A 14,007-nucleotide genomic window follows, 5' to 3' on the forward strand; every position below is an offset into this window, starting at 1 on the left:
GTCAAGGTGTATTTAAGGGGCATATGGGGAGGTCTGATGGCTATTAAATAGATTTAATAACAATAAATTATGATGGGACCCAGAAACAATGAAGTAGGACCCCATTTTTTGGAAATGATGGGTCCCTGGGACCCACATAATTTGTGTGTCAGCGCGATCACTGAACGATGTTAATCTTTTATGGACAAAAAACCGGTTATCCGGGTTACCCCATGCCTCCTCGGTAAGCTCAGCGAGCCGCTCCGATATAGGAAACTCCGTTGTGACCCCCATTCGAGGTGATTAAACAATGGAGCCTTCTTATTAGGGGCTGGTTCATCATCTAGGACTGATTTTACTGCCTTCACCAAAGAAGGAACATCCACCTGTGGATGGAAGGTCCTCCTCCCCCAAGCTAGACTCTGGAGAAGAACCTTGCACATCATCGGATTCCTCTATTGATGCGTCTGAATCCATAAACTGAGCAGATCGTCTGCGTTTAGGCGCCTTAGTAATAACCTTCTTGTTTTCAACATTTGACAGTCCTATACTATGACTAGAGTGGCCGCAAACATTCCCCCAAGAAGAATGCATAGGAGGTATAAACATGGCATGCTGTGAACACCCCATACAAGGGGGAAGTGTGGGAGCAGCCGTGCGATCCACAAACTGCTTCACTACCTGAGACAAAGACGATATCCACGATGACTCTTGTATGCTGGACTGATGTGGCTCTTTATAACAGGCAACACACAAACCATCCGTAACAACGTCCTGAGAGGACAAACTTGTCATACAGGATTTACATGAAATCAGCAAAGGATCCTCTACGTCCTGTTTACCTTTATCTCTTGACATTTTTCAAAGTAAAGGAAACAATACAAATGCAATGTGACAGCCTTCACACATTCAATTTAAATGTGAAGTACCTTGAAGAATAAAACCCCACCCCAGAGGGATGGAGAGAAAACACAGTGATAGCTATAACTGATAGTCAGAAATAAAGGATAGTAACAACACAGCAGCTAGCAAACAGTCACATACGATGCATATGTAAATAATCAAAATATACTCTAAATTATCTACTCAAACATGAGGCATGGGAGGATATAGAGCACTGTATACCTTAACCACGGGAGAGGTATACATGGAGACTGACCGAAACCCTCCTGAGACAAACAGTAACGCACCGATAGCGGGCTGTGAGCATCTTATATACACATGGAGGATAGGTGGAGCAACCCAGATGCGCCAAACCTTATTGAAGGACTGCGTCTGGGTCGGGGAGGAGCTGCCATGGGAGCGCCAACCTCCTCTAAGCTGCATCAACCAGCTGGGTACGCTGGCCTCATGGCAGCAGATATGCGTCTGATGCCGATCCCCGGCGTCAGACGATAAGGCCCCGGTGGTCTAGTGAGGATGCGGACAATCCCAGGACCCGACTGCAGCGGCTTCTGGTGCGTCTCTGACAAAAGGATGCAAGGACTACCACGCACGGTTCCCCATAAGCGAGGAATCGCCTTACCGGTCATCTCTGTGCGTCCGGTTGCAGTCCAGGTCCATGTCGCTGCTAGCAAGCTAAGCCGAGACCCGCCGAAATCACCAGCACAATTACTGATGTTTTGGCCCGGGGGAGGTAGATGGAGTCGCATTACCTGCGTCTTAATACAAACGCTGAGTACTGCTGACTCAAACATAATAAATAAAATAAAAGCTAAGATTGCCAGAGCAGTCCCCCGTTACAAAGGTGCGTCTTAATCCTGCCGCACCAAACGAACACATGAAGTACTGTGGCTAGGGGTGGGGTATATATAGAGGAGGACCCAGTGCATCCTGGGAGCTGAAAGCTTTAACTGTTTGGTGCCTGGGTCTCTCCAACCACATTACCCCATGCAGGGCCGGCTCCAGGGGTCGGAGCACCCTGTGCAGACTCCGCCAATAGCGCCCTATAGTCGCGCGCGGCTCAGCCGAAACCCCCAAAGATGGGTGCGTGACCTAATTACCATAGGCACCCCCTAAGTGACGTTATTTGGAGGCGTGCCATGCCAAATAACGTCAGACTGGGGGTAAACCCAGCACTCTGTCACTAGCTGGAATTCCCCCAGCCCTCTCCCGGCACTGAATGGATGCCGCGTGCATGTGCGCAGCATCCATACAGCTACTCCAGGGTCCGGTGAGGGTCCCCAACCTCCCGATTTGACCACCCGCGGGCCATTTCGGCCCACGGGTAGAACAGCGGGACAGTACTGTCCAGCTGAAATCGGGATGTTGGGGAGGGGTGCGCCCTCTATGGGGTCGCGTCCCTGTTCAACCGTACTGGTTGAACAGGGACGCGACCCCAAGAGCCGGCCCCGACCCCATGGTATCCCTATGGACCCTGAAGAAGAAACAATGAGAAAAGCCATTCCCAATATGCTAGTAATGTTGGTTTCTTAGTCTTTCTCTTCATGATATTTATATATACTGTGTGGAATCATATATATGAAGATATCTAGTCCCTAAGTCCATTGGAAAGATGATATAAGTCCTGATATCTTTTGGGAAACGTTACGTCTATACATGGAAATATTTTAGAACATCATTACTTATCTGACCTAGCTAATGTACTTTCAGCTTCGTTAAAACACAGTTCGACGGGAGTATAGACAGTAGAGAGTGAGACCGAGCAATTACAGACTGCACAATAAAATAATATGTAAGAAACATTTATATAATCATTATGTAATCATTACAGAACTCGGCACAACTCGTGAACCTTTCACCAGCATAACTGACGGCAGACCTCACCTCATCACCTCTACACAGGGTCACAAACTATTCTTTACAGTAACAAAGTTTGAATGCAAATAGTGACCCACATCTGGGCCATGCAGCGGCTGACATGTAGTTATATCTTATGATTGCATGCTATAACGTGCATTAAAATTTAAGGACAACAATCTTACGGCTGCGTTTATTTAGAAACTTGCTTTCCTGTAGCTCCATACCAATTACCTCATGTTTAAAGAGCTTCCTCAAATATACTAGAACCATGGGGTTCCCGTGTTTGTGTGGACACTGCTCCCCTGAGTAACAGCTGGAACACCTTAGGTAATACATGCAAGGCACTCTATGGCTCTCACTGCATCTGGCTGAATAGCTGCTGTCATGGGACGAGGGCACAGCAAATCGGTACCATGTGTACTGACAGCGTCATCCTCTTTGCTCCATAGGTCGCTAACAATGCGCAAACAGGACAACTCAATCTCTACGTCGCCATGGATTTATATCCACCACTGATGCTGGATTACATTGGTGCAATTAAAGGGGAAGAACAAATCTGAGTACACATGCTGATAAGTGCGCTCGCCCGTTTATATATTTGTATACGGCTGTGTTTCTTCTCTCTGCTGTTTTATATGGTTATATCAGGGATATGTACTATGTGCCTTACTATAACCTATAATGAATACACACATCTACCCTTTCATGACGTGTCGCACGTGATCAGGTACTGTAGGAGACCTCTATATTCTGGATCTGGTGCACACATCACTTACCCGGGTGATGATCCGGGTGCAGATCTTCCACCGCTATCTGAACAACTTCCGCCAGCTCCTGTCCTGACATCATTGATATCCGAGTATTCAAGGGCAAAGTCACAGTCTTGGGTGGTCCTAAATAGCAGACACAAAGAGGGTACAGATTAAACATATTGCTTTTATTTCTTTTTTTATTTCCTAAACCGCACTATGGCCCTCATTCAGAGTCGTACGCTCTGAGCAGAGCGCACGCTCTGAATGAGGGCCGCCCTCCATAAAAATGGAGCGTCCTCCTGGACGCTCGTATAGCTGTGGGTCACCACCCACAGCCTATACGAGCGTGCAGTTTGATGGCTGCGATGGTCGCGACCATCGAAACTGCGAGCCGGAGCCTGCGGTTGAGGTTTTCAACCGCAAGCCCCGGAGTGATTTTGGCTCTATCAGAGCCAAAATCACTCCCACTGACATCACTAGTGATGTCAGTGGGCCGGCTTCTGACGGGAGGCGTTCCCGTGGGAACGCCCCCGTCAGGGAGGCACGCCCCCGGCACGCCCACCAAAGGGGGCGTGCTGTCAATCAACATTGACAGCACGCCCCCTTTGATCGGACACAACGAGCGAAGGACTTTCCTTCGCTCGTCGCGTCTGGCGCATGCGCACGACGGAGCTCCCTCCGTCGTGCGCATGCTCAGTGCAGAACATCGACCCACTTGCGAGCGGACAGCCGCTCGCGAGTGGGTCTGAATCAGGCCCTATGTACAGTACAAGCCAAATCCCATCACCACAAAACTCCCATTATATAGGGTCAAATAATAGTGCTTTAGTAAGTACATTTATTTATCTATCCTCACGGTAACAACCCCTCTCTCCCCCACATCCACCCATTACTTTCCTCCTTTTATATCTGCTAACCCTTATAAAAGAAAACAAATGATTAAATAATTTGTACTTCCCAGACTCCTCTCTACTGTGTCTGTATTTTTTCCTATTTACTACAGACTGTAAGCTCTTCAGGTTAGACAACATCGATATTCTCTTGTTGTAAACCAGGGATGGGGAACCTCCTGCCCGGGGGCCGTATCAGGCCCTCGGAATCTTTAGGTCTGGCCCTCTGCGCTTTTTTTCCCGATAGCCTCATCTGGCTATCACTGTGCCTAGGATAGCACCCTGCAGCCAGAATCTATGCAGCAGTGCCGCCAGGAGCGTCCTTAGGATGCTTCAGACGATCACACCGCTGCCCTTACAGCTTCGGAGGATTCCCCGGGCATTACTGTAACCACCGGCGATTGTGGCCACGCCCCCATGTGACATCACATGGAAGGGGCATGGTCTGCACTGCGCCCGCGAATAACGTTATATATATCTAAATGGCCCTCGGCAGAAAAAAGGTTCCCCGCCCCTGTTGTAAACCAACAAACTCCTTTACATTATAAATTTTTTCTGACCTCGCAATGCGCCACTACACAACACGGAGGCTGTTATATCAGCTATACACACATATGAACTGTACAAGAGGAATCTCATTGTGCTACACAGTCACACCCAAGCGTTCCACTGACCGATGAATTGTCGGAGAGATGCGGCAAATTTAGCCAGGCGCGTTGTACCTCATACACCTGGCCTATATCCGCCAGCGGGTGTGACTGAATCTGTATGAACGAAGCCCAACCGACCTTGGCGTGGAAAAAAGCCGCTGGAGCGTAGCACCTTATAACAGAATCAAACTCAGTAATACCCAGATATACAAGAGTCACATATCGAATGAATCAGTCTCGTGAAGCTGTTTGTCGCATCGGTTGGGACTTTAGACGTATTTTTAGGCAAAAAAGGCTTAGAAAAAAGCGCTCGATGCAAGTCCAGTCACACGAGACCTGGCGCGCCAAGGAAAGCTAATTGGCGCGTCTGCAGCAATAGTGTATGACGACACATCTGTACCAGATGATTCACAAGCCGGGATAACAGCTGGGTCTGACTCTGATTGTCCTTGCGCCGGCCATCTGAAGACAAGACACGTGCCAAAAAATGCCAGCAACTAGCCAGATGCCAAAAGATGCCAGCGACTAGCCAGATTTGCATGCTGTCCACTTACAATCCATTTGGGATGGCATCTGATAAGATTTGATGGAGACATAGGCCCTGATTCAGAGCCGGTCGCTCTGACAGAACGCTCGCCTTGAATCAGGGCCGGCCTTTTTTTTTTTTTTTTTTAGAGCCTGGCCGCTCACATAGCTGTGGGTGGCCACCCAGAGCTATAGCGAGCGGCCAGGATGATGGTCGCGATGGTCAAGACCATCGCGACCATCGGGCTTGCGAGGAGACCCTTGTGGTAGGGTCTCGTGGCCGCAAGCCCCAGAGAGATTTCGGGTCTAACAGAGCCGAAATCTCTCCCACTGACATCACTCGTGATGTTAGTGGGGCCGCCCTCAAACGGAGGCGTTCACATGGGAACGCCTCCGTTTGGGCAGCCACTCCCCCGGCCCGCCCACCAAAGGGGGTGTGCTGTCACTCAACATCGACAGCACGCCCCCTTTGTAGAGAGACCCGGAACGACGGCTTGCCCGTCGCTATCCGGGCCTCGCACATGCGCACTGGCCCACCATCGACCCGGTTGCGAGCGCACAGCGCTTGCGACCGGGTCTGAATCAGGCCCATTGTCTGTGTGTGACTGGTCATCCCTGTTACACTGATAAAGCCAATATCCACATTTGGCATCAGCCAGACAAGCAGCATGGCTTCTCCCACTCACCCTACTAACTAGTGTAAAGATAGTGAGTAATGGGGCTTATTGAGCATAATCAACGGTGGCCAAAAGTTTTATTGAACATTTACAGAACAGGACAAAAGGAGTAAAAATAATATGAGATATGGTAAGAACTTACCCTTGTTATCTCTATTTCTACGAAGTCCATAGGGTTCCACAGGATACCTTGGGGTATAGGTGTGACGTCAGTCGCAGGGCACCAAAGAGTTAAGCTTTCAGCCTCCCAGGATGCACTAGGTCCCCCTCCTATACCCCGCCCCCGGGCCAAGGCACCTCAGTTAGTTACCAAGCCATAGGCCGGAGGAGGAGAAGGAAGAGAGAGAACAAAGATCTGGACACATACAAGAATCACATTCTCACCAGAGGGAGACGGAAAACCGGTGACCAGAGCAAAGCCCATCTGCAGCACAGGTGCGACAGGGCGGGAGTCCTGTGGAACCCTATGGACTTCGTAGAAATAGAGATAACAAGGGTAAGTTCTTACCATATCTCATATTTTCTACTTCAGGGTCCATAGGGTATCCACAGGATACCTTGGGGATGTCCCAAAGCAGTATCCTTTAAGGGTGGGGACGCTCCTGTGCAGAAAGGAGAATCCGCCGCCCGAAGGAAGCATCCTGAGAGGCGAAGGTGTCAAACCTGTAATACCTCACGAAGGTATGGACAGAAGACCACGTAGCAGCCTTGCAGATCTGAACTGCCGAGGCACCACGTCGAGCTGCCCACGAAGGACCCACAGACCTAGTGGAATGAGCCTTCAGAGAAGGAGGGACCGGTAGGCCTTCATGAAGATAAGCTTCAGAAATAGCCATACGGATCCAGGCTGCCAAAGTTTGCTTTGAAGCAGGCCAACCCTTTTTACGGAAGCCAAAGAGGACAAACAAAGCGTCCGACTTCCTAAACGAAGAAGTGCGGTCAACATAAGTCCTTAAGGCCCGCACAACATCCAAAGAGGCCTCACCCACGGAAAGACCCGGTGAGTTAAAGGCCGGAACAACTATTTCCTCGTTAATATGAAACTGGGAAACAACTTTGGGAAGAAACTCGGGCCGAGTGCGGAGCACTGCCCTGTTCCCATAAAAAACCAAGAAAGGGGGTCTACAAGAAAGAGCCCCTAACTCAGAAACACGTCTGGCCGAAGCAATGGCCAGAAGGAAAAGTCTTAGCTGTTAGCCATTTAAGATCCACTGAGCCCAGTGGTTCAAACGGCGGTCCTTGGAGAGCCCTCAGGACCACAGCCAAATCCCAAGGCGCCACAGGTGGAACAAAGGGCGGCTGAATGCGGAGAACACCCTGCATAAAGGTGCGCACATCCGGGATTGTAGCAATCCTACGGTGAAACCAGACAGATAGGGCCGAAACCTGTACCTTCAAAGAAGCAAGGCGAAGCCCATGATCTAGTCCCGCTTGCAGGAAGGCGAGAATCCGAGACAGACGAAACTCCCGCGGTGCATAACCTCTCGGTCGACACCACTGGAAGAACGTATGCCACACGCGATGGTATATCCTCGCGGAAGACGGTTTCCGAGCTCGCAACATGGTACGCACCACAGAGCTGGAAAACCCCCGGGACCTCAGCATGGCCGTCTCAGCAGCCACGCCGTCAAAGACAGCCGAGTCAGGTCCGGGTGAAGGCAAGGACCCTGAGACAGAAGGTCCGGTCGTAGCGGCAACCGCAGAGGAATGTCCACGGACAGACCCTGAAGGTCTGAGAACCAGTGCCGTCTGGGCCACGCGGGAGCTATCAACAGGAGCGTCCCTCCTTCCTGTTTGAATTTCCGGATTACCCGTGGAAGAAGGGAGACCGGAGGGAACAGGTATGCGAACCGGAACGTCCACCGGACGGACAGAGCATCCACCAGAGATGCCCCTTCGTCTCTTGTGCGAGACCCGTACACCGGCAACTTGTTGTTGTGCCGGGACGCCATGAGGTCGATTTCTGGAAGACCCCACCTGTCCACCAGTAGTTGAAAAACGTCCGGGTGCAGGGACCATTCCCCCGGATGAACGTCCTGGCGACTTAGAAAGTCCGCCTCCCAATTGAGCACTCCCGGGATGAAGACCGCTGATATGGCCGGAAGATTGCGCTCCGCCCAAACCAGGATCCGAGAGACCTCTACGAGAGCCGCCCGACTGCGAGTTCCTCCTTGCCTGTTTATGTAGGCCACGGTGGTAGCGTTGTCCGACTGGACCTGCACCGGGCGACCCTGGAGAAACCGCTGTGCCTGCTGGAGAGCATTGAAGACCGCACGGAGTTCCAAGATATTTATTGGAAGCTCCGCTTCTGTCGGCGTCCACCTGCCCTGGAACAAGTGTGGACCCGAAACTGCTCCCCAGCCCCGAAGACTGGCGTCCGTTGTCAACAGGACCCAATTTGGAACCCAGAACGGACGTCCCTTGTTGAGGTGGGTCGTCTGTAACCACCACGTAAGGGACAGGCGAACCTCCTGGGTGAGCACAATCGTCTGGGACTTCAGAGACTGAGGCAGCCCGTTCCACTTGGACAGGATCAGGTGCTGCAGAGGTCTGGAGTGAAACTGGGCGTATTCCACCATGTCGAACACCGACACCATGGAGCCCAGTAACCTCATCGCCGAGTGTAAGGACACCCGGCGGCTGTGCAGACAACTGCGCACCCTTGACTGTAAAGCAGAGATCTTGTCCTCCGTCACGAAGATCCTTTGCTGTCCCGAGTCCAATAAGGCTCCAAGATGCAGAATCCTCCGAGACGGGATTAGAGTGGACTTCTGCCAGTTGATTAGCCAGCCGTGCCGTTGCAGCAGTGCAATGGTCAGGTCCAAGTGGCGTAACAGGAGCTCTGGAGATCCTGCCACCAATAACAGGTCGTCCAAATACGGCAACATGCGGACTCCCTGCAGCCGCAGAGAAGCCGCCATGACCGCCATCACCTTGGTGAAAACACGTGGTGCTGTTGCCAGGCCAAAAGGTAACGCCCGAAACTGGAAGTGGTCGCTGCTGATTGCGAACCTGAGGAACTGTTGATGGCGCCAAAGAATAGGGACATGCAGGTAAGCGTCCTGTATGTCCAATGACACCAAGTAGTCCCCAGGTTCCAGCGCCAGAATGATGGACCGTAGGGTCTCCATCCGAAACTTCGGGACCCGCAAAGACTTGTTGAGTGCTTTGAGGTTGAGAATCGGACGATATGACCCATTGGGTTTCTGTACCAAAAATAGATTTGAATAGAAACCCTGGCCCCTCTGGGAGAATGGAACCGCCACTATAACTCCAGCCTGGAGCATAGTGTGCAATACCTTCCGCAGCTCCGTAGCCTTGTTCCGGTCTGATGGGAGACCCGTGGTGAAGAAGCGAGCCGGGGGTCTGTGCCGGAAGGAGAGGGCGTATCCGTGAGAAACCACCTCCAGAACCCAAGTGTCTGTCGTAGTGGTCGACCAACACTGGGCGAACTGTAGCAGGCGGCCTCCCACCCTGGGATCCCCCAAAGGGAGGCCCGGACCGTCAGGCCGCAGGCTTGTCATCTGGCTTGGGGGCCGGACGTCTGGTACTCCATGCCTGCTTCCGGGGCTTGACCGATTTCTTAGGGCCAGCCTGTCGAGGAAACGACTGTGGTTTGGGCCTGCCCTGGGCCCTAGATGACCGAAAGGACGATGGTCCCGAACCAGAAGGAGCAGCGGCCGACGGGAGACAGGCAGATTTGGCTGCCGCCAGCGTGGCCACAATCTTATCCAGATCCGGACCGAAGAGAACTTCTCCGGTAAACGGCAACGCTTCCAGACCTTTCTTGGAATCTGCGTCCGCCTTCCAGGATCGCAGCCACAAGGTGCGACGAGCAGCTACCGCTGCTGAAGAAATTCTAGACACCAGAGTACTAATGTCTAGAGCCGCCTCGTTGATGTAGGTGGCCGAATCACGGAGATTGCCAATCAACTCCGCCTGATCGGCCGGACAGTCGGATTCAAAAGAAGCCTCTAATGAATCCGCCCAGCGCTCCATCGCTCTGGCAACCCAGCAAATGGCCATAGCCGGCCGTGCTGCCCCCCCTGCAAGGGAATAAGCGGACTTCAGGCAGATTTCTACCTTGCGGTCCGTAGCATCCTTAAGGGAGGACATGGATGGCATCGGCAATGTGGCACTACGGACAAGACGGGTCACGTGAGAATCCACCTGTGGAGGGGATTCCCTCTTCGCAAAATAATTATCCGCGAACGGATAAGCCACCGCCAGGCGTCTCTGCGGCTGGTATCTTTTGCCAGGTTGTTTCCACGCCTCCTCTAAATGGTCCACCAACTGACCCGAAAGAGGAAAGACTGTGGCATCGCCCTTCACATCTTTGAAAAAGGCATACTTAGATTTAGCCGCTGGGGGAACTTCGTCCTCAATCACCAAGGCTGTGCGGACCGCCCGAATAAGTCCAGGAATATATACTTTGGACTTAGCATCAGCGTCCTTAGTATGGAGAGGTTCCTGATCGTAAGGATCTAGAATCTCCCCATCATCAGACGTCCCTTCGTCATCCTCATAAGGAGCGGACAGAGACGCCACCGGCCTTTTATGAGACCGCATCACAGACTCCCCTTGCAACACATCCGACAAGTGCTGTACAGAACTCATCAGGGAGTTAACCCACGCTGGCTCCTGAGAACCCGGGAGCGGGGAAATAGGGAGACTGTGGGGTACCACCAATTGTCGTGGGAACCCCTGCATGGGTGACGACACCACAGACTGCTGGGACAAACCCATCGGAGTAAACGCGGGCTGCGGAGCTAACTGGCCCACTAAAGCTGTTAACGCCTGAGCGAAACAAGCCCAGGGCGGCTCCTGTACCGGTGCTGTAACCGTAATAGGCCGCGCCATGGACAAACACTGCCGGCAAAGGCCCTCCGCGCTACCCTCCCCCTCCGCTAACGGTACTTTGCACGTGGTACACTGTAGCCGGAGGGGAAAATCACTTTCAGACATGATGGCACCACGTATGTGACCTCTCTCACCAATTAAGTATTAAATAGGCGAGAGACCACCCTGCAGCACCGCACCGCAAGGGCTTTAGCAGAAAGAACAGGGACAGTAATAAAGCTGACAGTTTAGATGAAGAAAAGATTACAGGCAGCAGCGCTAGCACAGTCACATACAATGCAGAGAAATAACAATTCCTGCACTAACAGCGCTGATCACTCAACTACACAGACACAGGGCCTGGTAGGACACAGCGCTGCATACACAGACCTGACCACAGCGGAGGAGAGGTATGCGGGGGGACCCAGACCACGATGCTTCCGTCCAGCGCTTCCAGCAGCGTTCACCATGCGTTCTGGAGAAGATGGCCGCCGAGGAGCAGAGAGGAGGCTGGCCTGGGGGAGGAGCGCTGCCACAGGACCAGTCGGCAGCATGCAGAGAGGGCTGTGTGCAGCGGGGGAGGCGCCGGCTGTGAGACAGGGAAGGCGCGCTCCCCTGGCATGCATTTAACCCCTGGGACGCCGCAGCGCTACCGCTCTGCTGCGGTCCGCTGTCCCAGGGGGTAGTGGAAGCGCAGGTTGGTCGCCTGGCTCCACGCTGCAGCCAGTCCCCAGGGAGCCCCCTGCCTGGGGACTTAGGACCATGTGATCAGCGGGGACCCACCGCGGGACCCCGCTGCTTACCTCTGTCCCCCTTGAATCCGGCCATGGTCCGGAGCATCTGGGGTCACCGCTAGCTGTGACCCCAGACGCCCACCAGCATCCCCGGATCAGTACCGGCGTTCTGGTACCGGCGGGGTGTAGGGAAGACAGCATGGACGTCAGGACTGACTGTCCATGCTGTTCATCCAGATGTGCAGCCACAGCTGCATGAAGAAAAAGCTTCAGGGGCTCTTCTAGCCCCCACTCCAACAGGTGCACCCGACTCCGGCCGGGCACCAAACTAAACTGAGGTGCCTTGGCCCGGGGGCGGGGTATAGGAGGGGGACCTAGTGCATCCTGGGAGGCTGAAAGCTTAACTCTTTGGTGCCCTGCGACTGACGTCACACCTATACCCCAAGGTATCCTGTGGATACCCTATGGACCCTGAAGTAGAAAAACCACTTATTGCTGTGAAATTAAATTCTAGGAAATGGCCAGCCCTGCCCCACGTACTGTTACCTTAGCGCAAGCACGCCATGCCAGCAAGCAGAAGATTAACATCTTTACCAATAAAAACTCCAATCTACTTAGTAGCTGGCAGAAGTCACAGGCAGTTAGATTGTGGCGCACAGGATACAGATGGCGGCAGAACGAAGCTGGCATATAGCGATAAGGCAGGGACCTGGCTCCGATGCTTCACCCCTATGAAGAGATTTCGGCGTTCTGCTAGGTTACAGTAAATGACTCCACTGCTGAACAGCTGTCTCGCACACAGGCCGAGGAGCCAAATCGCAAGCCAAGACCTCAGATGACTGCGATGTTTCTATCACAACCATTACATTGTTTCTTCAGGAAAACGGCACAAATTAGAAATTAGATTATAGCATGGTACAATCTGTCTTTCCACACACCCCAAAATGAGAGTTTAATTAAATTAAAAAAAAACACAGCTTACCCCTCTTACAGGCTTAACACGAGAAGCCAAAAAAGGAATGACAGTCTGTGGACATTATAATCAGTGGTATAGTGATTGTCACCCCCTCAGGGTGGCTTTGGGTGACTGCAGCGGAAGTCCATCTAATAATACAGGTCACATATCCGCATCACTCTGTGTCTGACGGATGTGCAAATACAATAGATGGGCTTTATCTTCTGCACCACGTTACTTCTACAGTACATAGCGGAAACTGGCGCAGACTCAATGGTGATATCTCCTATAGCAACCAGCTGTTAGTGTCACTTTCTTAGCGCAGCTTAATGACAGGATTTTACAAATACTACAGTCTACAGAGCCATACTGCCATTGGCCAGCGCATATTGTAATTCTGTCATGCTCAGGGAAGGAGATTCGATGTCAGACTGTTGGGAACGCAGAGACGTAAAACTACATTAGAAAAAGGTTTCCACAAGTTTGAAAGTGGACAGGACTATAAGGTCTATTATAAAGCTGGTCCATGCACTATGGACCCTTAAAGAGATTGTACATTGATCTGTTTTCAGTCTTAGTTAGGTATTTTGGATAACGGAATATTCCGTATTTTGGAATAATTGCATACTATAATGAAATATCTTGGGAATAGGACCCAAATATATACACAGGATGCATTTATGTTATATACACCTTATACAGGAATGGGTATGATATACCGCCGGCGGTTCGATTCCCGTCAGCGGCAACCCGACAGGAGCAGAGTTAGAAGCAGCGGAAGCCCGACAGCGCTGGAAATCCCGATCGTGGATAGGTAAGTATACACTAACCTAACCTAACCCCCCTAACCCTCCTTAGGGGTGCCTAACCCTAACTTCCCCCCTCTAAGTGCCTAACCCTAATCCCCCCTCTAAGTGCCTAACCCTAACCACCCCCTTCCCCGCTGCCTAAACCCCCGGGGGGGGTGCCTAACCCTAACCCTCCCCCTAGCCTAGCCCTAACCCTCCCGGGGGGGGTGCCTAACTTTAAGTCCCCCCCGGGAGCCCTAAACCTACCCCTCCCCCCCCCCCGCGGCTGTCCGTTCGCGGCGCCCGGCATCACTACGATCGTGATGCCGGGCACTGGTCTCCCGGCATTGGGGAAATGCGGGCCGTCTACATCTAGACGCCCGGCATTTCACAGATGCCGGGATAAGACAGTCGGGAAGCCGGCTGCCGGTATTTAGGCAGTCGGCTTCCCGATT

At 52.2% G+C, this 14,007-nt stretch overlaps 1 protein-coding gene across 1 annotated transcript in view; it reads right to left on the reverse strand.

Annotated features, from left to right (window-relative positions):
* Positions 1-14,007, reverse strand: part of BANP (BTG3 associated nuclear protein) — a 493,255-nt gene that overhangs the window by 442,457 nt on the left and 36,791 nt on the right. The window contains exon 2 of the mRNA XM_088447981.1: positions 3,519-3,635. Within this exon, the coding sequence (XP_088304107.1) occupies positions 3,519-3,591 (73 nt within the window). The 5' untranslated portion in view covers positions 3,592-3,635. The remainder of the gene's footprint in view (positions 1-3,518; positions 3,636-14,007) is intronic.

The sequence above is a fragment of the Taudactylus pleione genome, unplaced genomic scaffold (genome assembly GCF_031769625.1).
Source record: "Taudactylus pleione unplaced genomic scaffold, aTauple2 ptg000447l, whole genome shotgun sequence".
NCBI classification, from domain to species: domain Eukaryota; kingdom Metazoa; phylum Chordata; class Amphibia; order Anura; family Myobatrachidae; genus Taudactylus; species Taudactylus pleione.